At 38.2% G+C, this 27,107-nt stretch overlaps 2 protein-coding genes across 32 annotated transcripts in view; one reads left to right on the forward strand and one right to left on the reverse strand.

Moving 5' to 3' along the window:
• The window catches only part of FUBP1 (far upstream element binding protein 1), a 37,107-nt gene extending 25,721 nt beyond the window's left edge, over positions 1-11,386 (forward strand). For all 25 annotated transcript variants that reach the window (XR_014695612.1, XR_014695613.1, XR_014695614.1 and 22 more), the window contains one exon: positions 10,613-11,386. Coding sequence is in view for 15 of the 25 variants with exons in the window: in XM_084528210.1 (XP_084384336.1) it covers positions 10,613-10,630 (18 nt within the window). In the remaining 10 variants the exon portion in view is untranslated. The remainder of the gene's footprint in view (positions 1-10,612) is intronic.
• On the reverse strand, positions 472-26,679 carry NEXN (nexilin F-actin binding protein). 7 transcript variants are annotated; one of them, XM_084528240.1, is made up of 14 exons: positions 26,570-26,679; positions 16,591-16,668; positions 15,206-15,397; positions 14,985-15,066; positions 14,750-14,898; positions 13,410-13,451; positions 12,112-12,306; positions 11,860-12,033; positions 9,898-10,083; positions 5,630-5,827; positions 4,310-4,531; positions 1,887-2,072; positions 1,058-1,418; positions 472-953 (listed from the first exon to the last, which is right to left on the reverse strand). In XM_084528240.1, exons 2-14 carry the CDS (start codon positions 16,615-16,617, stop codon positions 940-942), a joined length of 2,028 nt encoding a protein of 675 aa, XP_084384366.1. In that variant the 5' UTR covers positions 16,618-16,668; positions 26,570-26,679; the 3' UTR covers positions 472-939. The 7 variants fall into 7 exon arrangements, with proteins under 7 accessions (XP_084384366.1, XP_084384367.1, XP_084384370.1 ...); XM_084528241.1 differs by lacking the exon at positions 26,570-26,679 and adding an exon at positions 26,138-26,491; XM_084528244.1 differs by lacking the exon at positions 15,206-15,397 and having other exon boundaries at positions 26,570-26,678.
• Between the last annotated feature and the right edge of the window lie 428 nt (positions 26,680-27,107).

Below are 27,107 nucleotides of genomic sequence, written 5' to 3' on the forward strand. Positions count from 1 at the left end.
TAAAAATAACAAATAACAAGCTTCAGGTGGAAAAATGCACATGGTGTTAGCACAATGGCATTAGCATTGCTATCAGAGATCTGAGAGAAAAACAGTATGTTAGCCTTGAGCAGACAATGTTTACAGATGCAGCAATAAATTTTTTGCATTAAGAGTGAGTGAAAGTGGAGAAATGAGCTTCATGCCCTTCCTGAAAATATTTTTCTTAAAGTTGCTTCCTATCAACTTAACTGTGATCAGATCATGTTTTGTTACCAACTGTTTCTATATATTTTAAGCAATGAAAAATTAGATAGAATACCAACATTTGCTTGTAGACAAAAGACTACTAAAAGCCTTACTGAGATTGTTTTTAGTTTTTGGATAACCAACTGCATAGGTTTATACGAGCCTAACAGTTTAAATGCAAGTCTGTTTTAAAAAAGAATAATAATAAAAGAACTAATGATCTTTGAAACAAACCCACAAAAGTTAGCAGTTATGTAATCTTTTATTGTTTAAAAATATTACACTGAGGTTTTTGAAAAATCACTGATAAGTATTTCCTTTTGCCAGTTCTATGCTTCTGGGATAAAGTAAAACAGCTTAAATACTTAGTGTTCATGCAAAATATACCAGTAGATTTAAACTACTACACAGGTTTCCAGATTGTGTATTTAGTTTTATACTATTACACAACAGTTGGTCTTCAAATATGGGAGCACTATTTTTCAGTTTTTCCTTTTAGTTCTTAACGTTCATTCCTTTTTAACCTTCACTACTAAATTTCATACTGAGCAAGGAACCTGGACGCTCACACAGTTTGAAGGTTATTCTTATCTGATGCAGGAATGACAAATCAATGCGTATCCTTGCTTTCTTTAGTTGGCCCCATCAGAGAAAGAGATGATGCAGTAAGAAAGTTTTGAGGGGAAGAGAGATTCCAGCTAAAGTAGAGCATTAGTAGTCATCAGCTAGAAAATAAAAAGAGTTAAGAGAAAGATTAATAGATTTTCATAATAGGAAAGATGCAAGAAGAGTATTTAAGAATTAAGTGAATTTGAAAACTAACTCTTACTTTCAATGGTGAGAATACAGGTGCTAGCAGATGTGCCTCTATTGTTGACTGCTTTACACATATATTCACCTTCATCTTCTGGGAAGGTTTCTGGCAAATAAAGGCAGTAAGTTTCTCCTCTTTCAATATATTGGTAGTCCTCAGAGTCCTGCAACATTTCCCCCTCAAACCACCATGTGACTTGAGGTTTTGGTTCTCCAGTAATTTTAACTGTAAATCTCACTGGCTCGCCATCAACAACTGATGTGTTTTTCAGTGACTTCTTGAACCAGGGAGCTCCAGATCGAGCTTGATCTTCCTCATCTTCGCAAGCAGAACCATTAATAATGCTTCCATCATCATCTTCTTCTTCTTCCCTTTTCTGTTTGAAAATAATCCAATTTAGAACATTGAAAGTAGCAATGGCAGCATGACTGCTAGTCATATGTATTTGTTTACAGAAAAGCTATCATGTTTTTGAGAAGGGGAAATGCCACACCTATCCTTGCTCCTAGATAGCAAGGACACTGAGTCTGGATGTGGAACAGATAGTAAATGCTGTGGAAATTTGATTTTAATGAGGCTGGAATCTAGGGAGGGAAATTCAGGCATGAATATGGATTCAATTTTCAGAATATTCAAAGGAAACTGCACTTTCTTTGCACTACACTTCTCATACTCTTCAAGAATAAGAAAACACCAAAAGCAATTATACATTATTGCAGCAATTCACAGCAGCTGTTAAGTATAATGTTCTTTTTATACTTCTGGCAGTGTTGCCATCAATGGTAATCAGATGCTAAGTTAAATGACATGTAGGACTGAAGAAAAGGTACTTTGTAATCTCTACCTTCTGTAATGCAGCATCAATTTCTTTTTGTTCAAACTGCATGCGTAGTAATTTTTGTTCTTCAATTCTCCTCTGTTCTTCTTCTTGCCTGGCTCTTGCCATTTGCTCAAAACGTGCCTTCATGTTTACTTTATGAGTAAATGGAGCCTCAGATTTCTTGGCTGGTCTCACATCTACTTCATCATCCTTGAAAAATAAAAATAGGACTTACTCATATATTACCTTTTCAACAGTTATAACAATAGTACTAATTCTGTAGAGTAATTCTTTTTAACTGAACAAAGCCAGAGAGTCCTGTTATTTTTTTACCCTCCCTGTTTTGTTTAATGTTGGATTTAAAATGAAGTCTTAATGATAATATCCCAGGTTCTGAGGTAGTAATTTCTATTTAAAAAAAATAAACAAAAATAATTTAAAAAGAAAAAACGAACTTTGGTCTAATATTTTAGTGAGAAGTTTTTTTAAAACAGTTTCATGACACTAATTCTGTAAGGTAAGAATTCAAGGAACGTTGGAATGTACATATACAATTCTGTACAGTGAATTCAGATACATTTTCTATAATGTCCCACTCTTGATGGCTCTATGTCAGTACGTATTAATAACACGGGAAATAATTATTTTGGATGCAACTCTCTTTGTTATATACAGAAGAGATTATTAAATAAAAACATTAAATAACATGGGAAAAAATGCAGGGTTTTTAAAGAATTTCTTCACAGTTGTAAGAACTGTCCCTTGGTGAATTGTTCTTTATACCCACTGCACACTTAGGGTTTACATTTCTGTACTGGGGAGCAATGTAAAAGTATTACAGAGAGTCCTACTAAGTACGCATCCTTTCTTGTTTTGAGAAAGGACACCGATCTTCATTACATTTCTTCTTCAAGAAGAATGCTCAGGCTTTTTCACAACTTTCATGCTTTTTTGTGTGCGCACTTCTTTTTTTTGTTTGGTCATTTTGGCTTTTTTCTACTGCTAGTGTTATAAAACATTTAGTTTCCTTCCCTCTGGACAAGGGAAATAAGTCCTTTTGGACCTATGCTGTGATTCTCCATAGTGCTATCTAAGGAAAAATTCTACCTTCTGCAAGAATCCATGAAGTACAAAAACATGATCATGGGACTGTTTGCTTTCTTTTCTTGTCACATCTTCTCACACACTGCTGTATGAAATCTGGTTTCTTGGAAGTCACTGTTGATTTGGTTGTACAAGGTCTTTTCCTGTTTGAGCTACTTCAACTTTTGCTTTGTGGTCTTGAAAAGCAGGCTTTCCGATAAAGTCTCATGTCTGTTCACAGAATCACAGAATTTCTAGGTTGGAAGAGACCTCAAGATCATCGAGTCCAACCTCTGACCTAACACTAACAATCCTCCACTAAAACCATATCCCTAAGCTCTACATCTAAACGTCTTTTCTGTGGATTGTTTTTGTCTCATAGTGGTTAGCTGGATTTGTGCTCCCTTTATGGAAACAACCAGCTTAGTAAACTTTTGGAGGGTAGATGGTGGAAGGGAGATTAGAAAGGCAAAATACTTGCAAAAGTAATTTCAAAAGTGTTAGAAAAAAATATTTTATACATTAAAATCTTTAAACGTTGAATACTGTCTTGTGATGGTAAGTCCTTAGTCACTTTTATACCATGGTGTTATGCCTTCAACATTGCAGGCTGACCTCATAGGAATGTTACAGGGTCACTCATGAAATGAAAGCTTAAAAGGTTTTGAGCCGGTACTCAAGTGGCTAACTACACTAGGTATGAACCTCAGAATGAGACTCAGATCAGGTTTACTACTGTTAGGAGTCTCCTGTACTACCCCATGATTGTGGTGAAAGCTGCTCCTGTTGGTGTCACAGGAGAGTGCTGATACACAGGTCAGACTGAAAGTTTCATTTCTTGTTTTCCTCCACTGGAAAATAAAGTGCAGTGATTCCAGATGGAAGCATATATAATTAGGCGTCCTTCCCTGCTTTAACAAGTGAAAATCCTCTCTCTGATCAAAAAAAAGGCAAGTACTTGATCTCCAAATGGTACTACGGTTTTTATTTGGTTTAAATTTTTATGATGGAGAGTGAATTAAGAGTTCAGAAGGAGAAGCAACTCATCTGACTGTTAATAGAACACACTCTCAAACATGAATGTTCTAACCCCTCAGACTGTCACGTTTGAGGTTGTTAAGATGCTAATTTGAAGACTTTGAGCAGCAAATTAGATCTGTGCTGGAGCACATGACTGATAGTGAATTGGTGCTGTTTCTTTTAGAGATGCTGGGGTGAGAGTTCCTCATGCATCCAAGTGAAGCAATAGGAAAGTAGGGACAGAACCATTTTGGAAATACAGCTTTGATGAAAGCAGCAGTATTGTCCAGTATCATAATTGTGCTGGTTAAGTAAATCATTAACATACACAGAGTTCAACTTACCTCTTGAAATTTTTCAGCTTCCCTTTCTCTTATTTCTTCATCCATTGCTCTTCTCTTAGCTCGTTCTTCTTCAATCTTCTTCTGTATTTCTTCTTGAGACAATTGTCCTATTTTTTCAAACTTGCTTTTCAAGTTCTTTGCCTGAATAGAACCACTTCTTTTTAGTTTTATTAATTCTTCATATTCTTTGCTTAGCTCAAAAGTTTCAGACTCTTCTTCCAGCTGTTCAGAAATAACGTAACATGTAAAATGGAAAATACTCTGATTGTTGTTTACTACCTGTTCTCCCCACAGGTTATGTAACTTAATATACTTGAACAATTCTTTTAGGTTGGAGTTACTTGAAGTCAACACAGTGACCTTTTCCTTCTATATCTTTTTATCGCTATGATCAAGATAACTGAGTTTGTAGCACCTTTAAACTAGATACAGATTTTAAAGTATCTTGTTTTCTCTGGCTTTGCTTGAATACACTTTTTGTTCAAAAATTGCTCTCAATAAACCACCCTTTAGAGACTCAGAGTCAGATACCTAACAATATAATAATCTCAAAGTTATCCTGGATCTGTAATTTACCTCCCTGACTTACTTGCAATGTCTTCTGAAATAGTTTTCTAAAATACAGCTACTCTGTTAAAGTTATTGCTAGATTTTTTTTTAATGCAGAAAAAGCAAATGAAATGCCAGGGTGTCATGGCTGAAAAAGTAACAGTTCTGAATCCTGTAGTTAAACCATGTCTGATGTTGTAATGGTTTATATTTTACATCCACCCTTTATGACCTCTAATGGCAATAAGAATGTGTGTGCATTTCAGTTGGATATCCCTGTCTCCCTTCTTCCGCAGAACGTAATCCAAAATTTACTTACAAAGTTCACAAGTTGGAGCCTTTACTACTTGCTCTTGCTTTGCTTACAAAAAAAAAAAAACAAGCAAACAAACAAAAAAAAAATAATACTCAAAAGGGAATTAAAATCACCACCCACAACCAAATCAAATTGAAGCGTAGAGTTCATGAATGCGATGTTCTAGTCATCTGGCATGCCAGGCAAATTTTGTGTGAGATTCTTAAAATCAACTGTGACAGTCTTCAAACCCTTTTAAAGTTTTCCTGGTATGTTAGTGATTAAAAATATGTATCTTATTATATAAAATGTTATAAAAGGATGTTTTTCAATCTTTTCACATAATACAAAAATTATGGATTGAAAATCCCTTTTTCAGTGTCCAATTACAATCTTAAATGTCAAAATTCTGTTAACTGAAATGATCCATTATATTTTTTTCAGAACATGCTTAACGTATCTTTTAATATACAAACCTCTCCCATTTCTTGTCTTAACTGTTGAAATTCTTGCTTTTCCATTTCCAACTTTTGCCTACGCTCTTCCTCTGTGCGTCTCTTTTCTTCTTCCATTTTTTGTCTCAGCATTTCCTCAAAATTAATTTCCAGTTTACCAGGTATGAGAGATTCTTGAGAAAATGTTTTAAACATCTCTGGTGATTCATCATCCAGCACCTGTTAGAAATTCAGACCATTAATGATACATCCTGAAGGTACATGTGATGAAATCAGCGTTGCTCAGACGCTTCTAATGCTTGAAGATAACCGCATATTTTGCCACGCCTACCACAGAGCAGTAAGATGTAATATGACAGCATAGGTATTGCTCTAAAGTTTTGGGAAAGAATGGGGTTTGGGAAAAACATGTTTTTGTTTGACTTTAGCCCTTTCTTATTACAGTACTGAGATAATGAAGGTGAAGGTGTTTTAAATGGGAGAGGATGTGCTCTATATGCAGCTTGGTGACCTGAAATAATTCATTCCTATTTATTTCAGACTGTCCCACGAACTGTTTGTGTTTAAATGCCATTGCCTTTAACACTGAAGTACTTCTAATCTTCTAGGCAAACTGCATTAATTTTCTGTTCTTAAGCTCCAATAATACTAGTATTCCTAGTAAGCATAAATGAACAGAATTTTCTGCAAGGAACTCATGCACAAACTGAAGACACTAAATCATGTTGCCAGTTCATTGCAGCAAGGGTTTCCTCCTTTCTCTGTCCTTTTCCCAGGCCACACAGTAGGGCTGGCTTTGATTGTCTTTCTGTATAAGCTGATTGCTTATTTTTGGACCCATTCCTAAGAGGATATCAGGGCCCCAGAAAGGCATTTTTTTTTACTTCCAAAAGCAAGAAGACCAAATACTTGATCAGACTGAATTTGTCAAAGCATAGCAGTACGAAGACAGTGAATGGTATGCTACAAAAACAGCCAGGTAGCACGACAGTCAGAGTTACACCACAGGAAGATTTTTAAAATATCTTCTTGATTATTAAAAAAGTTTGTGTAGCTATGTAAACTTTTGTCACATTAACAAAGAGTGTCTCAACAAGAGCAGTCTGAAGACAGATGTGTGAGAGGAGGTCAAATACTGATGTAGACCCACATGAAGGTGTGGCTTTTGGCACTATTTAGTCAGTGCTTGTTTGAAGTCTTGTAGCAATCGTTGCAGAGTCCGATGTGCCTTAAGTTCTAGGCATCCCTAACAGCCATCAACTAAATTCTAGAAAGGATTATGGAAGCCAAACTTTCATTTGAGAAAGTGTTTTAACTAGCTTTATAAAGAAACAAGCAAGTGTGTCTGAAAAGATGTCTTAGCACTCCCTTTTTCCTTTATTACTTACTACTTGCTGCCATTGTAACTTGCACCTTTTACTGCTGTTTGTACTATCTTAGTTCATATCTTAGTTCTTGACATACTTTGCCCATACCTGTTTTTATTTGCCACAGCACTTTCAATAGTTTTTTATGGCCTAATCGCATTCAAAAACTCTCAGTCACTATAGATTTCTTTCAGATTTTTTCCTCGGAGTAAGCTTGCAGTTGGACTTCCGCCCCACCATTCATTCCATTCTTCACTTGTTTTGCATAACACAAGCTTATTTGTAGAAATTGTCATGGAGAAGCAGAGTCAAAAAGTGAAGCTGTAAACTATTTCTTGTAGTGAGGCAACGCATAGCTAGCTGTGTATTTTTTAGAAGGTAATTACATCTAAGTCAGTAAAGAAATGTCAGTGTCTCTTTCTGATGTTGTATTAGTTCATATGCTTATCACTTCAAGATGACACAGAACCTAAGTGAATAGAAGAAGCACTAATTCAAAATTTATTAATACGTGTATGTATGAATTAAAAAAGCTGTGCATATGAGCAATGAGAGGCATATATGCATCTGAGTCAGTAAGTTATGAAAAGACAGTAAGTGAACTTATTCCTGGTTAAAAAACAGGGAAAAAAAATCAGCTGAACTGTATGTTACATAAAACCCTTGTTTAGTAAATATTGTAGCCATGTTTTGTGAGGTGAGACCGTGGTTTGGTTGTTTTTTCTACAAATTGGGAACAGATAGTGGTGGGAAACAGTCCTGTACTAGCAATAGCTTACGGCTCAGCCAGCCAATTTTCAATGGGCAATGCTGATTGATACAAAGTAGAATGGCTTTTTGTTCATACTAAGACAGGTTCTTTATGCAGTCACTAGTAGAAGGAGAATGACGGTGAAGAAAACAAATGCTTCAGTCCAAAAGGGACTGAATTTATATTGGAAAGCATGAAAATATAGAGTAGAAGAAAACGTAAAATAGGGAGATCCTCGCAAAAGGTGGTAGCTTTTGTGCTTGCTAGTAGCAGTGTTCCTACTCCTGATTTTTGTTGTTTTGTGTTTTGTTTTTTTTTTTTCAAAAAAGGAATTAAAATGAATAAATGTGGAAAAGGTTCTTAAATAACTAAATTTAAATGCTTAAAAATGAATGTGAGGTTTTAGAACTTCCGAAAGAGATGACTTCTTGACGTGCTAAAAAGCACATCTGTGCATTGCTGTTATATTGTGTAGGTGTGGAAAACAGGGAAAGCATGGGCTTATATTTTCTATTAAAAGTAAAAGAAAATGCAGTACTCATATTCAGGATGTTAATTAACAGAAAAAAATCCAAACACGTATATGCTGAAAACATACTCTGTTAATTGTTTAGACTACTGAACTTCTTTACTCTCTGCTGTTACAGTGCAGTTCCAGCCTGTGCTGCATCTAATGGATTAAACTGTTCAGTCAGTGAGATTTTTCTGGCCTGGACACTAAAGTTCTTGTTACATTGAGGCAGAAAAAGGCTGTTCACAAGAAAACAATAAAAAACAAAAGGGCAGAGTGTGAGTTTTTTTGTTTGTTTGTTTGTTTTTTGGCTTTTGAATTGTCTGCTGACTTTTCATAAAGATTGTAATGGCAGAAGTCCAATAGCACTCCTTTATTTTCAGATGTAAGGTTCCGTGTTCCCTCTTTGGAGCTGTGGACAGACCACAGACATTATTTTATGTAACTGCTTACCAGTACAATATCAAGTATAACTTTATGTTGTGATTTCTCTTAAAAATTTTGGAGTAGAGGTCTTGTCTTCAGCCCACTTTTCAGGCAGAGGTGGAGCACTGCTAGCAGTATTAATAGTCATACAAAGCATTAATTTGCCTCACAAGCATTGCTTTGAATTATGAAGAAAACAATTTTATTAGGCATGTAGTTGCTCTTTCTCAATAAAACCACACAGGGGAATGTAGATGGAGACTGCCAGATGGGCGAGTTGTTCCACAGTTTTGCACGGTATGTCTTGTCCTTCATTTTGAAACAAACAGTACTTGCAATTTTAGTTGGTAATGGTCTAATTTAACACTGTATTTCCTAACATCCATCAGTAAGTAACTGGCTTTTATCAAAAAGCATGCTGAAACTTCAAGTTAGTGCAAGAAATATGAAGAATACTGTGAAAAGCCCCATGCTGTTTTTTTTGTTTGTTTGTTTTGAGTAATTTGGTTGACACCCTCTGAAATTAGGCATTTGTCTCTCTTTTCAGGTTGGGTCAGTATGTCAATCCTTGCTCCCTGAAAATTTATCTTTGATACAGTCTTGGTCATTGCATGTCACAGGGATCTGATCCAGATCAAAGTTCCATATTAAGAACTGTTCTAACAGTAAATTCCACAAGTAGCCTTTTTGGTTTCTTTGAACAAGTAATGAAATACAATAAAAACATCAATTAGCTGACTTCAGCTTTTTCATTTTTTCTTCCTAAAAGGCCACAGATGACTACAGAATTTGCACTTGCACTGAGCATTTTTCTAGCCTGGCATTAATTATACTTAAGGAAGAGCTAATTGGTGGGCACTCTTTAAAGGCAGGGAGATTAACTTGGACAAGTGGAGCTAAAGAAACAGGAATTCCTCCCCACCCACCCAACTGAAAACAAGAGCCTCCTTCTGAAGTCTTTCTGCTTTCCATGTAGAATTATACTAGCAGTAGGAAACAATATCTGGTTTTGATTAAATTATTTGAAATGCTTTCTAGGGTTTCTGTGGGGAGATACTGCTGTGGTAATGTTTGTTAAGCTACCTATTAGAAGGTAGTGGGGTAAGCTAATTAATGAAGGAGTAAAAACATATTCCTAACTCTATTTAAAGCTTTTCCTGGAGCTGCTTTCTAGTTCAGTTTGGAGACTTAGGTAAAATATTAAAATAACTAAATACTAAACAACGTGCCATACCATATTCTTCCTTGCTTCAGCAAATGCCCGTTTCTCTTCTTCTATGCGTCGTCTTGCATCTAGTTCTGCTTTCCTCTTTTCCTCTTCTCTCCTCTGTCTTTCCATCTCCTCAAAACTGAGCCTAAGTTTACCAGGACGGAATTCTTTACCAGAATTTTCAGATTCATCATCATCACCTTCATTTATCTTTAGAGAACAGGAAAAGGAAAAAAATAAATACCTTATCCAAACAAACAAAAAAAATTCTTTGTACAGTAAATGCTCCATTAATTAATTCTATTCTGAACGCTCATAAATGCCTTCTTCTCCTAGGGGAAGAAAAATGTATCATTGGTTTGGTTCCTATAAGAAACCTTTTAAGCTTGGTTTTAACCAGGGGAGGGAGAAGAGAAATGTATTTCAGAATCACATACTCTTCTATAATTTCTTTAAATCACTTGAAGGTGTAATTTGAAGTACAATATGTTATCAGGAAAAGGCTAAACAATTAAGTATCTATTTTGTGGTTTCAAGGTTGGATTATTTACGGTGAACTCCTTATTAGCTTTCTTTACATCATTTTCATGGAGCTTTATAGCATCATGTTATTTACGTATAAATTATTTCCACCAATACAAGTATCAGTTTACAAAATATTGAAGTCTTATAGCAAAACTAAACTAAATAACATTTTGTTTTAATCCAGACTGACATTTTTTGTTTCTTTCCTTTTTAGACATTTAATCATCACTGAAGAAAGGGAAGTGAGATTCTTTACTATTGCTTATCTCCAGTAAATACTATCCACAAAGAGAAGCCTATGGTTTGCAAACTGCAATCAAGAACAAAAGAATGAACTATCTTCAGAATGTATCTTGGAGTACTTAATTTCTAATGGTGGAAATTGACTGGGAACTCTCAGAGTATCCAGCTATCTGCTTATTACAAGCAGGCTAGGGACTGGTATGTTGGGGGAATTACAGAAAACTTTTATTTGGAATTTGTAGGGTAAAAAAAAAAAAAAAAAAAGAACAGTTCAGCAGTTGAGTTCCTTCAAGAAAACTTTTGACTTCAACTTTTGATAGCCACTGGATAACTGATAAAACTGCATGGTAGAAAAAAACCGTGGGGATGTCTTGTTTTTCTATTGAATGTGTAAATTCAGTTGTCACAGTTATATTACATGGTTAATAAATGCAGATATTGAGGGGTGGGAAATGTTACTGTAGCATTTCTAATTGAAGTTTTGTTCACTTCACAAAGTTCTCTCTTCTCTTTCTTTCTTCTTCATCTTCACTAGTATCCAGTAGGAACTAATGGAAAGTTAGGTGATTTTTCGGAGTGGGTGGGAGGAACTATGATTTTGGGATCTGTCTAAACCTAGAGCCCTCTCAGTTTGGGCCAGTTGGGAATTTCAGTGTTTCAGCTTTCTGGATGTTCTGTGAGGGTGGTTTGTTTTCCCTTGCATATTAATTTCTGGAACGTTCCTGAAATATAGTCAATATAGTGATTTTGTTTGTCCAAGAATGGTCATTTCTATTTACACTTCCTTCTTATCTATCATATTTCACATGATATCATATAAATATGGGAACAAGAAATAGTATTCTGTTACTACCGAACATTTTCATAAAAATCGGTTACTGAGATGTATGAAGTAATATTAAAGATGAAAACAGACAACTAATTTTCTTCTTGAGGATTTACAGCCTCAGGTACAAAAGCTGATATGAAAACTGGTAAGATTGCTGACAAATTCAAAACACAGATTTCCTGTTTTTACTAAAATAATGTCTAGAGAATTACACCAGGATGGTTGCTGGATTAGAACTAAGATCAGAAACATTTCAAAAATTTGTGGTGATGCAATCTTCAGCTTGAAATAGAGTTAAGCAGTAAGGAAAATAATCGGATGCAGGAGAAAATCCAAAGACATATTGTCTGTGAAAATTCTGTAACAATATATATGAAATATAAATTTACCATTCGCTGTCTAGCTTCTTCAAAGGCGCGTTTTTCCTCTTCTAAACGCTGTTTTGCTTCTACCTCTGCTTGCCGCCTTTGATTTTCCTGTCTCTGTCTTTCAAGTTCTTCAAATGTTACTTTCAGCTTACCAGGAGACAGAGGCTCTTGTGATTCATTGTCTTGATTTTCACCCTGTGCAAGAAAAATTAAATAGTTACATTTTAAATAATACATATTTATTTCTTAGGTATTCTTAGAGAAGTAGTTTACCGTGACAAATGAAAGGCACTTGGTTTCCTTAAGGAATTGTTTTTGTTCTTCATATTTTGGCTTCATTTCTTCATCCTGTCTGTCTTTTTGTTCTACTCTTTCTTTTCCTGTGTTTTCAAAGTTTATTTTCTTCTTCCCAGGTGTTTTGGTGGGTTTTACAGGTACTACTGTAACCAGCAGTGAATCATCCCCTTCCTGTCCAAAAAGATATTTGTTATATTTTTGTACAGCTTGACTTCTAGGCAGACTTCTTTCTTAATGAAACTGTTGTTTTTACCTGTGTGAACCAAAGCTTCCTAAAGAATTACTTACATTAACAAGAATAAGCTACTTGTGACAGTTACTAATTTCCTTGTAATATCTAAAGAACATCAAGACTGAATTATATTTTCACCATAACTGCTGGCAAACTCTTTAATTATTTCTAATTGAATTTACTTAATTTCATTAACTTAGTTATAAATATTCATGGTTTGGATAAAAACAAGTTAAATTTTGAATACATAGAAATTGTAGTTGCAGTCTACTTCCAGTCTTGTATTTACTATGTAAAGGATGTACTGTGGTTGGAATAAGCTAGTAGTTTTAGAAATAGGTAATTTGCCAAGCAGATTATTTTGCTTTTGAAGGATGCTGCTGCTTCAACATTATTTTCACAACTTATTTGCCAAAATGTGCTTTGCCCAAGTTTCTTTTCTTTAACAAAATACCATGACTAACAAGGATACTGTCAAATAACTTAAAAGTAATGTTAGTTTGTTTTTTAAACCATAGTAGGAACGTGATTTTCCTTTGTTAGTGACAGATAAGACCTTTTTAAAATTAAATGCTTATTTGCAAGACTTAAAAATCTAAACCTTTATGTTAAATTAGTCCATTTAAAAAAAAAGACGAAGCAGTTGACTGCAGTGTTCAAACATCTGTATGCTGACAGAATCCCCTTTTAATGTCAAGCTTAAGGCAAAGAGCTTTATGATGATACTTTCCAAAGCCCAAGGACTTAGAATATCATCACCAGTGTGCCTCAAATCATTGTGGTGGCTTTCAATATTTACATTTGAGGTGCTCTTCACTCTCTTAACCACAAATTATTCACAGTTCAGACTATTTTAAACTTAAATAAATTGACTTCAAGTGCATATATACGCTATTGTATGCTTTAAATTTTCTTAGCTCCCTGGTTGAATTATAATTAAGTACGTGTGCCCTTTTCTAACTTTTCCCAGCCCATATTACAGTAATAAAACAACGTGAATAAAAATGTAGGTGAACATTTCTTTTAAAAAAAATCTGATTACCTCTGCTGCTGATTCAGTTCCCGTATTGTTTAAGTCATCAATCTATTAAATGAGAATTTCATATGATTACATTACTTTGGCTCTTTGCCTTAGATTTGCAAACAAAGAACTGGAAATTCTTTTTGTATCAGTGATATGTATGTAGCACTTAAATTCACAGAGATGGTAATGATTGAACCTTCGTTGGAATACTTCAGCTAGATAGCGAGGTGAGAAAGAGGAAACATGACAGCAAAACATGAAAATACAGAAAGCATGTTAAAGCATTCTTAATGCTTCAGTGATGAACCAAGAAGAGTGCTTTAGATGTCCATTCTTCATGGGAGCACTCCACAATTGTGTTAAAACAAAAAAAGCAAGAAGCAAGCTTATTGATTATTTCTGATATAAGTGATACTGTCTTCCTCTCAACTCCATGCAAAAAGTCTATTGTATTGGTGCCTTAATATAATGTTAGTTTTATACAGTAACATACGACCTTTCACTGTCGATTAAATACATGACAGATTAAGCTGTACTTTTTAACAGGAGATTTAACAATGCTAAAAGTCCTAGCAGAAAATTCTCTCCAAGTCCTTGTTGAAAATTGACTTCTAGAGCACTGTTTCTTTTCTTACATTTAAAAACCAAAAAGCCTTAATTAAGTATTCCTAGATTTTTTGTTAAATAAAGATTTGCTTATAGAAATAGTTATCATTTAGATGATTATTCTCACTGCAGCATTTGCAGCACTGAATAAAACTTGAAAAAGTAATTGAATATGATGCCCCAGTGCAAAATTTTACAGAAGACAAAATCTGCTTTATGAGCATCAAAAATGTTGGAGTCTGTTCACATATAGATGCAACAACAATTCACAAAGTGACAATGGAATAAAACATGATCTGAATAATCTTGATTTTTCTAGTGCTAGTATCTTCATATTTTGGTCTGACAATGTCATCTTCATACATCTTGCCTCAGTTTATCTATCACTGAACTGTATTCACTAATTTAGAAGCAAAAATTGTCTAAAATAACAGCTGGTAAAAAAACACGTTCAAATTAGTAAATTCTATAAACTCTTACATACCTATGACACCAAAATTTGTGCCTTTTTCGTATTCCTACCACGTTTATGCCTGCCTGGTCTTATTTGTGACTCAGGCTTAAAAATTGTTAGCCTAAGGATTGTTAGGAGAACCTTTATCTTCACTTTCTTCCCCACTTCGATCCCATCCAGCATCTCCCATATAAAGCACTACTATCAAAAATCTTAAGACCAACTGTTTCTGCTGATGAATACAAAACTTCATTGTGTTTGTTTACAATTATATCCTATTTTGATCAGATGAACATACCTCCTGTGCTTTTTTTGCTAGTTCTCTTTGAATTTTTCTTTTCTCAATCATATCTTGTTCAATTCTGCGCTTTCTTTCTTCTTCCGTTCTTTTTCTTTCTTCTTCTTGCCTTTGCTTCTCCATTTCTGCAAACTTGCCTTTAACAGTTCCTGTGAACATGAAATACACAATTCAGGAGGTAGATCTAATACTTAAGTAATTAATTATGTGGCCTTTAAATTTGGGCCTCTCTTACCTATTAGCTTTGGAACATAACCCTTGTCCATCTTAGATGATTTTGTGTCATCATCATCATCAGATGCAAGCAGTTCTTTCATCTAGTCGATGAAAAAGAAAGTGAACCATCTTTATATCTTAAATAAAATTCCAAAATGGTTATATTAAAATAATGTGAAAATATTTTCACATACAATATTCAATATCAAAATAACACAAAATATTTGCAAAGAAAATAACCTCCTGCTTTCTCCTGTTCCATTCTCTCTCTCTAACATATTGTTCTTTTCTTCTTTGCTTTTCATCTCTAGATCTCCTTTGATTTCTTTCTTCCCTTGCTTTCTGCATAGCTTCAAATTTATCCTTTACATCACCCTTGTGAAGCTTGGGTACATAGGATTTTTGGACGGGTTTAGATGAAGAAAGCAGAATCTTGTGAAGATACAGAAGAAATGAAGATAAGAAAAAGAAAGTTGAAACAGATGAACAGAAATAGATTGAATTAGAAAGAATGTAAGAACATAAAAGTACATTTGGGATTATGAACTCTGTGACACTAGCCATCATCTATATTAAGTATTTGTAACTAAACAGTAATAAACATGAAAATACCACAAACATTCAGCTTTGTATTAAACTTAGACTATGAGTAACTGTAATGAATACTAATTTCACAACTAAGTATAAGAACTACATAAATGTACACTTTCAATCTCTGGATTTAAAAATTATATACAGATTTTTATTATTGCTTTGAAATCATAAGTGTTCAAAAAAGTCTTTCTACCCCTAACACCACATTTAAAAAAATGTAAACACACAGATGTGATAAAATATGCGTGCATTTTTCTGCAATGCTTCAGCATCCATATGTAGTTATATATGGTACTATTAGTTCATTTATAACTTCCAATATGTTATATACTTAACTTTTTTAATATTCAGAGAAACTCAGAAGTCCAGTGATATTATAAAGTGTCAAGATCACTGGACTTGCAGGAATCTGTTACTGATAAAGCCAACAGACATTTTTTTTGCCAATGCTTAATCTACCTGTGTCCAAACAGTAAGAGAAGTACCTACTTAGAAATAGTAGGAAGATTTTTCTCTTTTTACTGCAATCACTACAGAAAAGTATGTCAATACAGTAGTGCTGAGAAAAATGGCTGAAAATATTTTGTGGTTCAAATTTTCAACCAAACCAATAGTGGGTGGTGTAATGATATATTTGCTTTTGTTCCTGTTACTCAGTGAATCAAAGCATAAGAATAAATATTTTACATTGCCTCATATTAATTAATTACTTAAATAGAAAAATTCTGATTTTATAATAAGATGTAAATGATGCTCTGAATTTCCCCTAAAATTTAGTTTCCTCATATTTTATTATGTTTATTTTGCATTCTTCATTCATTTTAATACCAAGAAGGTATTTCACACATTCCACTGAATCAGGTGGTCTTCCTTAAACTGCTCCCAAATACCCTTTTAGTGTCTTAAAATAAAAACAATTCTAGCCAGACTTACAATATAATTGTCTTTTGCAGTTGTTCATAATTATTCTTTTTAAAAGCATCAATTGCAAATTACTATGTTCCTTTGATTACTTTAAAATTGGTACATACCTCAGTTTTCTGTGCAATGTCATTCATGGCTACTGTGTTCTGCTCTGCACCTGGTATGTTTAAGTTTCTACCTTAAACCTGAAAGAAAAAGTTATAGTTAGATTCTTGTCCTTTTAAATGATACTTTTACCATTTTCCTGTAAATAAGTTTGCAAGGGCTGAAACTGATGTATCACAATTTCATTTGGTCCTTTGAGGCTCCTGAAGACAATAATAGGTTCTAAGTATGCACCAATAATTAAAAGAACAAGCTTATGATTCACTATTCATGCTCATAACCCCTCTATATAATCCTAGGTACTGGTTTTTAATTTCCATTTGGAAAAAAAAAAAAAAAAGAAAAGAAAAAAGGTCTCTAAGCCAAATTCTGGCTGCCTTGGCTGGTGTGTTATGAAACTGTTTTTCTCAATACTCATGCTAGCAGAAAGGAATGTGCTTTGCACCTCTGCCACTCTGCTTCGGTCTGATGTATGAGCCAGCAAGCTCAGGTTGCAAGAAGCCTGCCGAACACACTGGCCAAAACTCAGCCTCCTGGAGATGCTGCCTTGCCTTACAAGGGACAGATGGTCAGTGGCTGCAGGGAACGTACCTGGATTTCAGAGCTGCAGCTGGATCTGTTGCCTGCATGAGGTCTCTGTGACTCTCAGCCAGGAACCCCTCTCAGCTCTTCAGTAATTACAGAAACACAGAACACTTTCCCTTCCCCTATTCTAGGAATAACAAGTGCTAAAAGCTGTGAAATGCATTAGGTGGACCACATACACACCTTAGAAAAACTATTTCTAGTATTTAATTGTGGCTGGAACACTGCGTTTTTCAAGAGAAAAATGTTTTAAAATTTATATTACACTATAGTTATTACAAACCTAATGGGAAGGCTCTTCAAGTTTGAGACAGTTGTTTTTTTTGTGGTTTGGTTTTTAATCAAGACTGTCAGAGCTGGGGGGGAGGAAGGCAACCTGCCCACAGGTTTGCACTTGGGTAGCAAAGCAGTACTAGCCTTTAGCTAGGTTTTGCACCTAACTTACCTTGTGAGGCTACCCGAGACAAACAGCAAGCCATGAGAAGCCTTCAGCAACTACCTGCTAACGTGAAAAGCTGTACAGTCCACAGTGAGGGGAGAGAACTTCTTCCTTTGTCAGAGCACAGACAGCTTCTGGGCAAGACGTGGCTCCAACAGAAGCTGAAACTATGCAGGGAAAACATAGAGGGTGGAGATTGGGATAAAGTTGAGAAGGACCAGAAAAGTGAATTAGTGAAGAATGACAGCGTGAAGGCCGCTATTTCTTCCCATGGAAGGAAGGGAATGATGGTACAGTGGGAGCTCTGAAGGGGAGAAAGCAGGAATGGAAGGAGACTGCAGGAAAGCTGTGTACCCTGTGAATGCTGAAGAACCGCTGCATAAGACAGATTTCCCCCACAGATTTTAAGACATTTTTGTAAGGTTTAAGGGGGAAAAAAATAATTAAGGCAAAAAGTTACAGTTTTAATGATTCTAAGTTCATACATGACTCCAGTGCCACTGCTGTCTGTGCTGTACCAATGCACAGGCAAGTCCCAGGCAAGCCTGAACACTCGATGTGCTACATGGGGTGCAAGCAAATGGACTCAAAGGCTAGAGGTAAAAAGGCTTGAAAAGGAGCTCTCTGCTGGAAGGGGCTTCTCGCCTGTGGGTTAGAGGACCTGAGAACAGGGCATTTCATGATATGTAAAGATAAGTTCTTATTTATAAATAGTCTGTTCCTAAATCCCATTTTAGCATTTCCATGCCGTGCTCTTACCAATGTTAACAACTGTTCTTACCTGCCTAAGTCACACCATGTGAACCTCCTCAGCAGAATGCCGTGCAAGCACTCACTGCCCCATTACAGGGCAACAGAGAAATGATACGAAGAAATAGCAAAATTCCATTCTGGGTGTTGGGGCTTCACAAAGCTGTTATTCAGACTTATAAAGAGGAGTAGGTGAGCCTTCCCTGCTGCAAGAAAGGATGTGAGCTTCCAGCTAATAAAGAACTTTTGACTTAAAGAAAACGAAGAGCTATTTTCTTTCCTTCTAAATTCTTAATTTTTTGAGGTAGAAATTGGATAAGGGAACAAAGATAATAAGAAATTGTGTTTGGGTCTGATAGTGCCATGATACTAATGTGATGTTCAGTCAGTTCCAAGTCACATTCACATGTGCAGGAGGAAGTTATATTCATTGGTAAACTCAGTGCTGTCAGAACAACATAAAGTTGTTTTCTTTGCCGTGATTTGTGGCCTGAATACAATGAAAGCAAAGGCTTGAACTGTGGTGATTGTCCCAATCCTCTGCCCTCACTGATGGTTTCCCTATACTTCAGTTTCATGGAACAGGAATTTATGACAGTGTTTGAGCTTTCATTCTGCTAAAAGCAGCTTTTAAACCCTGTGTGTCAAAATGGTCATTTGTTCCTTAAAAGTTGTGCAACCCAGGTACCTGGTCTTGATTTGTAAGCTTAAAATAAAATCATGGAAAATAAACATGCCTTCATGACTAATCGCTGTTAATTTGACACTTTCCTTTATGGTGAAGTCTCATTTATTCACTAGTTTTTACATTCAGATGAGCTCAAAGGAACGAATGATGAAAGACAATTACATTAGCAGGCATCCTAATCATATGTCCTCTGAAAAGTCAATTACTCATTGCTTTTATATGCAGTTTTAATGAAAATTACTCATTATTTTTAAACCTGGATATAGTGAATTCCCAAAAATGAAGTATGAGGAAGACAGGGACAGAACCTGTAAGTGTGTAACCTTGCAGGCTGCAATTTTTTGCCCGTGGGGTCAGCACAATCCCTTATCTAGATAAACCCTGGTTCATGCCGGCTGTTTTTTCATAGTACCTATTCTGAAATGACAAAGCTGAAGACAGTCCAGTTTGCTCTTCCTGGGAGGCCACGAGGTTTCATCAGATCAGGAAAAAAGACTGATTCAGAAGGAACAGAACAATTCTACATGTGGCCCTAACTTATACAGGATGTACACTGCATACATATAAAATTTGGCACCTTTTCTCTTTGTAATCTCCATTTCTGATCTCTTTTTCAGTATTGCCAACAAAGGTGGTAAACTGTAATAGAGGTTTCAGTGATGTTAAAAAGTATTCCACCAGAAAATGGACAGCAAATATCTTTATTGCATTTATGCCGTCATAGATCTGTTCAGTAATGTAGAAACATACATGTATTTATCAATATGTTCTGAATAAATCAATGATGAGGGTTTTGTATTTCATTGCTTATCTCCCACTCCTTAATATTCATTTATAATATAAGCCTAATTGTAATAGGTAATTTTGTTCACATCAGCTTGAACAAGATTTTAAGATGAGAAAAATCACAGCCAAAAAATGTAATAATTTTAAGAAGTTCTTGCTGTGTCAGCCAAAAAGTGTTTTTCCTTTGCTTTTTATTTGCAATACCGTATGTATGAAGTTTTGAAGGGATAAAACCTGGGATCAGATAATTCAGCTAGATGAATCCCACACAAAAACCATGTATTAAAGTAGAAGGAAAAATCTCAGGAGCTACTAAAAATTATCTAGTACTAAAGATAGCGTAAGTGCGATGTCACAAAGGCATGTGACCAAAAAGGGTAGCACTCCCTGTTCTAGAGGCCAAACCACCGTTTTACGAATTAACTGAATGTGAGTGGGATGTAATAAGAACTGGAAGGTTCTATTTTGGTTTTATTCAATCCTATAGCAAGTATCCTAACCCACTATCATTGGGCACTTTGTAATCCTAATTTGAATTGCATGGTATGATCCTATAAAATTATGCTTCATAGAACTGCTCTGATTATATCAACTAGTTCTCACTACTTTCCTGCTCAGTGGAAAAACAAACAAATAACAATCCATGTTCTCTACGGTGTGATGTAAACATATTTCACTTATTGTTATTCCAGGAAAAATTTTTAAATAAAAGTCTTTCAGCAGACACTAAACTGACTGAAACTTTGTAGCTCAGACTTAAATATTACTGGCAAAACCATAAACAAGTAATCCCCAGAAAATACTTGTTTCCTGAATCAGGTTGAACATTAGGGCTGATAACTGTAAAAAACAAACAAACAAACAAAACACTTATTTGAATAGGACTATATGACTATTATCAGAAATACGCTAATGGCTCAACTATACCATATTTTTAGACCATGTGGAACAGAATCTCCTTTGCTTTAATGTGTAATAACTTATTCCTGACATGTTAAGGAAAGCCCCAAATTTGCAATGAGTTCGGGATGAGTTCTGAAACCTTCCTGTGGGTCATACATTGCTGAACTGACATCCCCCACCAGCCAGTGCCAGGCACAGCCATAGCTCAAAGCCAGTATGATTCTATGAAACAACTACATGGGGGCATTTGTCAAGGTGGGAATAGCAGGGCATTCCTCCCTTAATTAAACAGGCTCAGAGTTCTCTCATTCTTAATTATGAACAAATTATAAACATGGGAATTATGTGGTGTTAAAAATAATGAACCTTAGGAGCTGCCTTTGTATTAGCTTTTCAAAAATAAACCAAAGCCATAAATGGTGCTGCTGTAGCTATACAGAATGAATGAGATTCATAGATATCTTGGGATGTTTTTCCAAGCCAGAGCAGTCACAATATATGAAACAAGAGCATTTAGCTACCAAGCCCTGCCTTGATTTACAAATCCCAAACTCTTCAAATTCAGCTTCAACAGAGCTGTCTCTTTTCAACTGAGTATGTAAAGTCACTCCTGCCCCAGTCAGAGCTGACAAACATCTCATCTGAGGACTGACAGGAATCCAAGGCATTTCAGCCTGTCACTTGGGAAGCCACGAACACAGAGGTACTGAACATTAGGTCCTATTCAGACTGTTTCAGATCAGCAACAGTATGTTAAAGTTCTGTTGTGTCTCTAAAGGCAGATAACTTTACAAGCACCCTTGTGGTCTCAAGGTCCCTATACACTTTATTGTGCATTTGTGTACAGTGCTACTGCATTTGGATGTCATCGCAAGCTTTTAGCTTACTTCACACATGTGAGTAAAATCCTCTCTGTCATCAGTATGACCTTAAAACTCGTTAAAACTCTTTGACTTCTAAAAATACAGAAGCTAAATACAAGGTTTACTGCATGAATCCATCAGAAAACAAACTATGCATTGGTACAATTCATGCACTGGAGTACCCAGGGCAACAGGAGATCTCCTAGCCTTAACACACAGCTGGAGCAGAGCAGTAAGTCCCAAAGTTCATCTCTTACAAGGAATGATTGCATTTCACCCAAAGTGCTCCTGGGAAGGCATTGCTAACCTCCCCCATCTATAGAGCTTCACCTTAAAGTCTTGAAAACTGCAACTATTCCAAAGCCTGATGCATTTATTGTGTGGAATTCATCATACAAAGCAAATCATGAGTCTGAGACCACAATTAGATTTTGATCTTTTGGATCAACTTTACCTTGAACCTTTTTGATAGCTCTAATTACCTGAAGCCCTTGACAGTGTCACTAAGATTGCTGGAAGCAGTGAGACCTATCCTCAAAACACAAACCTCAAATATTTTTAAAAAGCACAAATAGTGGAAGAAATTTTCCTTGCAAACTCCTATTGTCTGAACTTCCAAAAAATCTGCCAACCTACCATGTTGTGGGCCTTCAAGATGGCAGATAGGTCTCTGCCATTTGGAATGCTGCCATGTCGGCTATTACTTCAGGGTGCTCTCCAATTTGTTGGCTTCACCTAGCTGTTAATGTGCTTGAAGGTTAGCCAGCTGGCTCCAGCACATTTTGCAACTGCAAGTCATCCTACCTCTACCTTTGATGCTAAAAGATATGGATGTAAGGCAGTAGGGCCTTACTAAACAGGAGACTACCAATGCCTGCATCCTCATCCCTCTCCATGTCACCTACACCTCCAAGAGGAACAGCAGCAAGCCCTTCCCTCAGGGACCCCTCGAGCAACCAGCTTGGGAAGTCCTAACACCCACAGACCATGGAAGAGTGTCTCCCTCATCATCTGCTGATCACTTTGCACAAAGTATGTGGTAGTAAATTCTCCAACCCAAGAAACTTTGACATGCTATTTTCTAACAACAGCAACTTTTAAATAAGATAGTATCTTCTTACTAATTCCCTGTTGAGAGAAACTAGTTGTATTTTTATGTTGTGTATGCAGATAGATATATCTGCTTGTTTTGTAATAAGCAATTCCCCATTAAGTCATGCTTATTTTTTGAGGCAACAAGGACCTACTTTTGTATGTACTTGCTTCAGAAGAGATTTGTCCTCCTACTATGAAGCTGTTAAAAATCTTAAGATACAGTCTAGTCTTTCACTTCCCGAGATCAGAAAGACTCAGGAAATGTTGCATGAGCTCCTCACTGAAGCTTCACACTCAGAAAATTCCCAGATTGTAATGCTGAATGTAACTCTGATCAAAAAGTGAATTGCGATTGTTACTAGGTGGATTTTTTTGCATATCCACTCTCATCACCCTAACTTTCATCACTATTTTTTTTCTCCACATTTTACCTTCCCTATGATTACGAAATATCTCAGGAAATGTTAAGTCTGATGTTTTAATGTTTTTACTGAAAATACTAGGCTGTATTTCCATCTTTAGAAGAGATCTGCCTCAAGATTCCCCCAGAAGGGAAATTAAACCTCCAAATTTGATCAATGGTTCCACCTCTGGAACTGCATAGAAGAGAAAATGCCATTGTTAGAGTGGCTTGACTGACTGTAATGCAGAGAGTGATCTCTCAGGAGTTTCAAGTGAAAATTTAATACAAAGCTAATAATGCTTAGAAAACTATGCAACAGATTAGAAATACTCTGGGTTTAGGGACTTTAAAGAGGAGGGGAAAAAAAAAAAAAAAAAGCAGCTTACCCATTAACAGCCTACATATAAGATAACAGCTCCAGTGTGATATGTCTTGATTTGCTGTGATCATCACACTAAATATTCACAGTGACCCTCTAAAGCCCTACTTTAGGCAAAATAATCTAAATGAATGAAGAAAAAACATTAAGAGGACACAAGAGTTTTGACAGCTCAGAAGTCCCCAAAATCTACCTCCGTAAGTGTAATTAATTTATATTTCTTAAAAGAGGACAGCATCCAGAATTGATCAAATAATGTCATGCAGCTTTAACCAAATAAAATATCCCATAAGTAAATAATAAAAAACTAGAAGCTCATGATTTTCGGTGGAGTAGTTAACATCGTTACATGAGACACATAGAAATACAAATGTTTTCCTGAACCAAATGCTACTCTGTACAGATGGGAGTACGAAGCCAGGACTTAAAATAAAAGTCTTGTTGCTCTGCAATTCCTCCTTTCGGGAGGCCCCCCTGCTGTCCTCCTGGCTACTGTGAGTTATAAATAAGCCCACTGCAGCACAGTCTGAGTTACGGTTACCATCTGTCTCCTCTTTGTGATCTGCTTGCAGGGAAGACTCCATTATACAAGAAAACCATACTGTGAAACTTGGAAACTTACTACCTGCAGCCAAAGCACTTCAGGAGAGGAAAACACAGTCCACAATGCTAAAGTATTTAAAGAAATATGAAATAGAACTGGAAAGAGGAGAGGAAAGAGCCATGCTCATCATTTCTGGCCTTATTGCAACTTGTCTGGTATGACATTACCAGTTGTTGTACTAAATTACAGATACTAAAATTATCAGGCACAGAGGAAGATCCTGAACTGGCATGAACTGTCACCTCCACTGAAGCCAACAAGTTATGACAATTAACAACAGCTGCTTAAACATTACATTTTTAAGAATATAAAATATAAAACTATTTCTGCTCGGTTGTATTTAACTAATGAAGTCTTTATTATCAAAGGCTAAGATGCTTACCAAAAATTGGCCCAAGTAATTCAACTTCATCTACATTTTTTTCCTCCATCGTTGAATTTATTGCACTTCAACATTCACTAAAAGTCCCCCATTAAAGCAGAACAGTCTTTATGCCACTTATAAAAATCTATTTATTAGAAACTATTTTGTCTTTTTATAGAACTATAAATACTCTTAACATGACACTGCCAGGCAGTCCAACTGCTGTGCTAAAAAAAACAACACACAAGTAGCGCCTCTCTATGGAAGAGGTCTGCTTCAATTCTTTAATCTTCTTGGGTACTATTATGGGGCACATATGCTCCCGAACAAATGTGGTGGGGACTGGGAGACTGGGGGAAGCCCTGTCAAGATCTTCTGGCCCCCGATTTCACATCCCAAGATAAGATAGCTTGGGATCCTAGTTGTGGGGGGCAGTAACTGTGAAGACAGATGCCCAAGAGAAAAACTAGTGTACATCACCCCATGCCACAGCTCCTGAAACTCCCATTGCATCCCAGCAGCTGAAGAGAAACAGTGCCGATGCCACGGACAGCACCACAGAGGCCAGGGCGCTGATACATGGGATAAAATCCCGGGTGTGAAGTTTGATTGCAGTTTGCTTCTTCCCTTCTCAGAGGACAGCTCACAGCCTATCCGCCACTTCTCCGCCATCCTCACGGCTCCCCCTGCACAGCGCAGGTCTCCAGCCGAGCAGCCCGGCCGTGCTGGACGCGCTGCGTACCCGCACCTCCGCAGAGGGACGTGGCTGCTCCTCCCGGTGCCGAGTTGCTCCTCCAGACACGAGCCCTCACCGCGGTTTGGCCCCGTCCAGCTTCCAGGTCCCGTCCGCAGCTTGGCCGTGGCAGCGCTCCTCGTTAAGTTTCCGAGCAGAACATGCGAGCGCTGCAGTTGCGGCTCGTCTCGCTGCCTTGCCGAGGAAAGCGGTCATTGAAATGTTCCAGATGCGGTGAGAGAAAGTGTTTCTTAGGCATGTGTCTTGGGCTGCCCACCTGGTTCTTGTATTTCTCTCGCGTTCTGTGTACGCCAGACAGCCTCGTGTATTTCTGTGCAGTCCTTAACGCACTTGGCCCTCCTCGAAGACTAATTATTATTTCCCAACTTCATTACACGGGGCATTTTTCCAAGCGACCTGCTAGGGTCCGGGAGCTACGGCAGACAGCGCTAAGCACGCAGCCGCTTGCTGACCAATTCCCAGCCCAGCCCAGCGCTCCGGGGAGCGCTGCAACAAACGGCTCCGCTACCAGAACCCCTCGGTACCTGAGGCGCACCCGGGCACGGATCCCTCGCCAAGCGCCGCGGGCAGCAGGGGGCCGCCGCCCGCCAGGCCGCCTCACGGCGCCCCCTCAGGGCGCGGGACGAGCCGAGGGCCCTCAGGGTCCCCAGCCGCGCCTGGAGCCCCCGGGGCTGCCACGGGGCTCGCAGCCGCTTCCGTGGTCCTGAGCCCGCAGCTCGGCCCCGACCCTCGCCGCTGTGCCGCGTCCCCCCCCGGCCGCCCGCCCCGGGTCCTTCAGCAGGCGCCGCACTGAGGGCGGTGTGAGGGGGCAGCCGCTCCTCCCGGCTCGGCGGGGCTGGGGGAAAGCGGCGCCCGGCCGGGGGTCTCCCGCCGAGGCCGAAGGAGCCTGCCCCGCTCCCTTCTCCTCCCTCCCGGCACCGGCGGAGCGGCTCTTACCTGGGCGCGCTGCCCCTTGGCTGCGGCTCGCTCTGGTCCCGGCGGGCGGGCGGGGAGCGCTGGCGGCTGCCGAGCGCCCCTTGGCTGCGGCCGCGGCTGCGGCTCCGCCGCTGCAACTTGCCATAAAAGTCGCGGCGCGCAGCCGGCGCCCGCATTCCAGGCGAGCCCCGCGCCAAGGCAGCTGTCCCGGCCCGTCCCGGCCCCTCCCGGCCCGCCCCAGCCCCTCACAGTAGCGGGGGGCGCAGCCCGACCCCGCCGCTTGCTCCCCGCGCCCTGACTGATTGTGGAGCCATCGACACCCGTGGGGCGGCTGCCCCCTGCCAGCCCGCTCCCGGCCGCAGGGCAGCGGCACGGCCCGGGCAGGGGCTCCAGGAGGGGCTCCAGGAGGGGCTCCTTCCCCAGGGTCCCCCCAGCCCGGCGCCGCGAACTTACGGCCAGCGCCGCGGTCCCCGCCGCCAGCAGCTGGCTGAGGCTCCGCAGCGCGGAGGTTTTATAGCGGCCGTGGTCAAGTCCCGGGTCGCTTATGGCACAGGGGGAGCAATCAGCTCACTAATAATAGTAAGGTGACAGCTCGCTCCTGGAGCGGGGAGGAATCGCGCTAGCGCCAGGCCTCAGAGACGCCGAGCATGGTCGGTTTAAAGCAGTGCCTTGCTCTGGAAACTTTACAGAGCAGAGGCAGAAACACGGTTTTATTACAGCTGAGTACGTTCCCTCTCCTCCTCAACGATGACTTGTTTCCTACATTTTCAATTGCAAGGTCTTCAGCGCAGAACTTTCTTTTTCCTATCTCACTTGTATTTTGTCTGCCAAACCGGAGCCTAACTGCCAGCTGGACTTATAAATATCAGGACAATAACCACATGACCTTACCCTTTGCAAATCTGAACAACAGATATCAACGTTAAAACACAAAACACATCTGATTTTCAAAGGACAGCACAAGAACTTTCCCTCAGTGCCAGGCTCAGAG

Source organism: Aythya ferina, assembly GCF_964211825.1.
Source record: "Aythya ferina genome assembly, chromosome: 8".
Lineage (NCBI taxonomy): Eukaryota > Metazoa > Chordata > Aves > Anseriformes > Anatidae > Aythya > Aythya ferina.

Bases quoted from the DNA above. Each gene is read 5' to 3' on its own strand.
- NEXN (XM_084528240.1), bottom strand. From the start codon at position 16,617: ATGAATGACATTGCACAGAAAACTGAG. The intron at 14,899-14,984 runs GTAAGAGAGGCC...TCATGTTCACAG, and splicing joins TTATGTTCCAAAGCTAATAG to GAACTGTTAAAGGCAAGTTT. The intron at 5,828-9,897 runs GTATGGCACGTT...AATTTCTAACAG, and splicing joins CTGAAGCAAGGAAGAATATG to GTGCTGGATGATGAATCACC.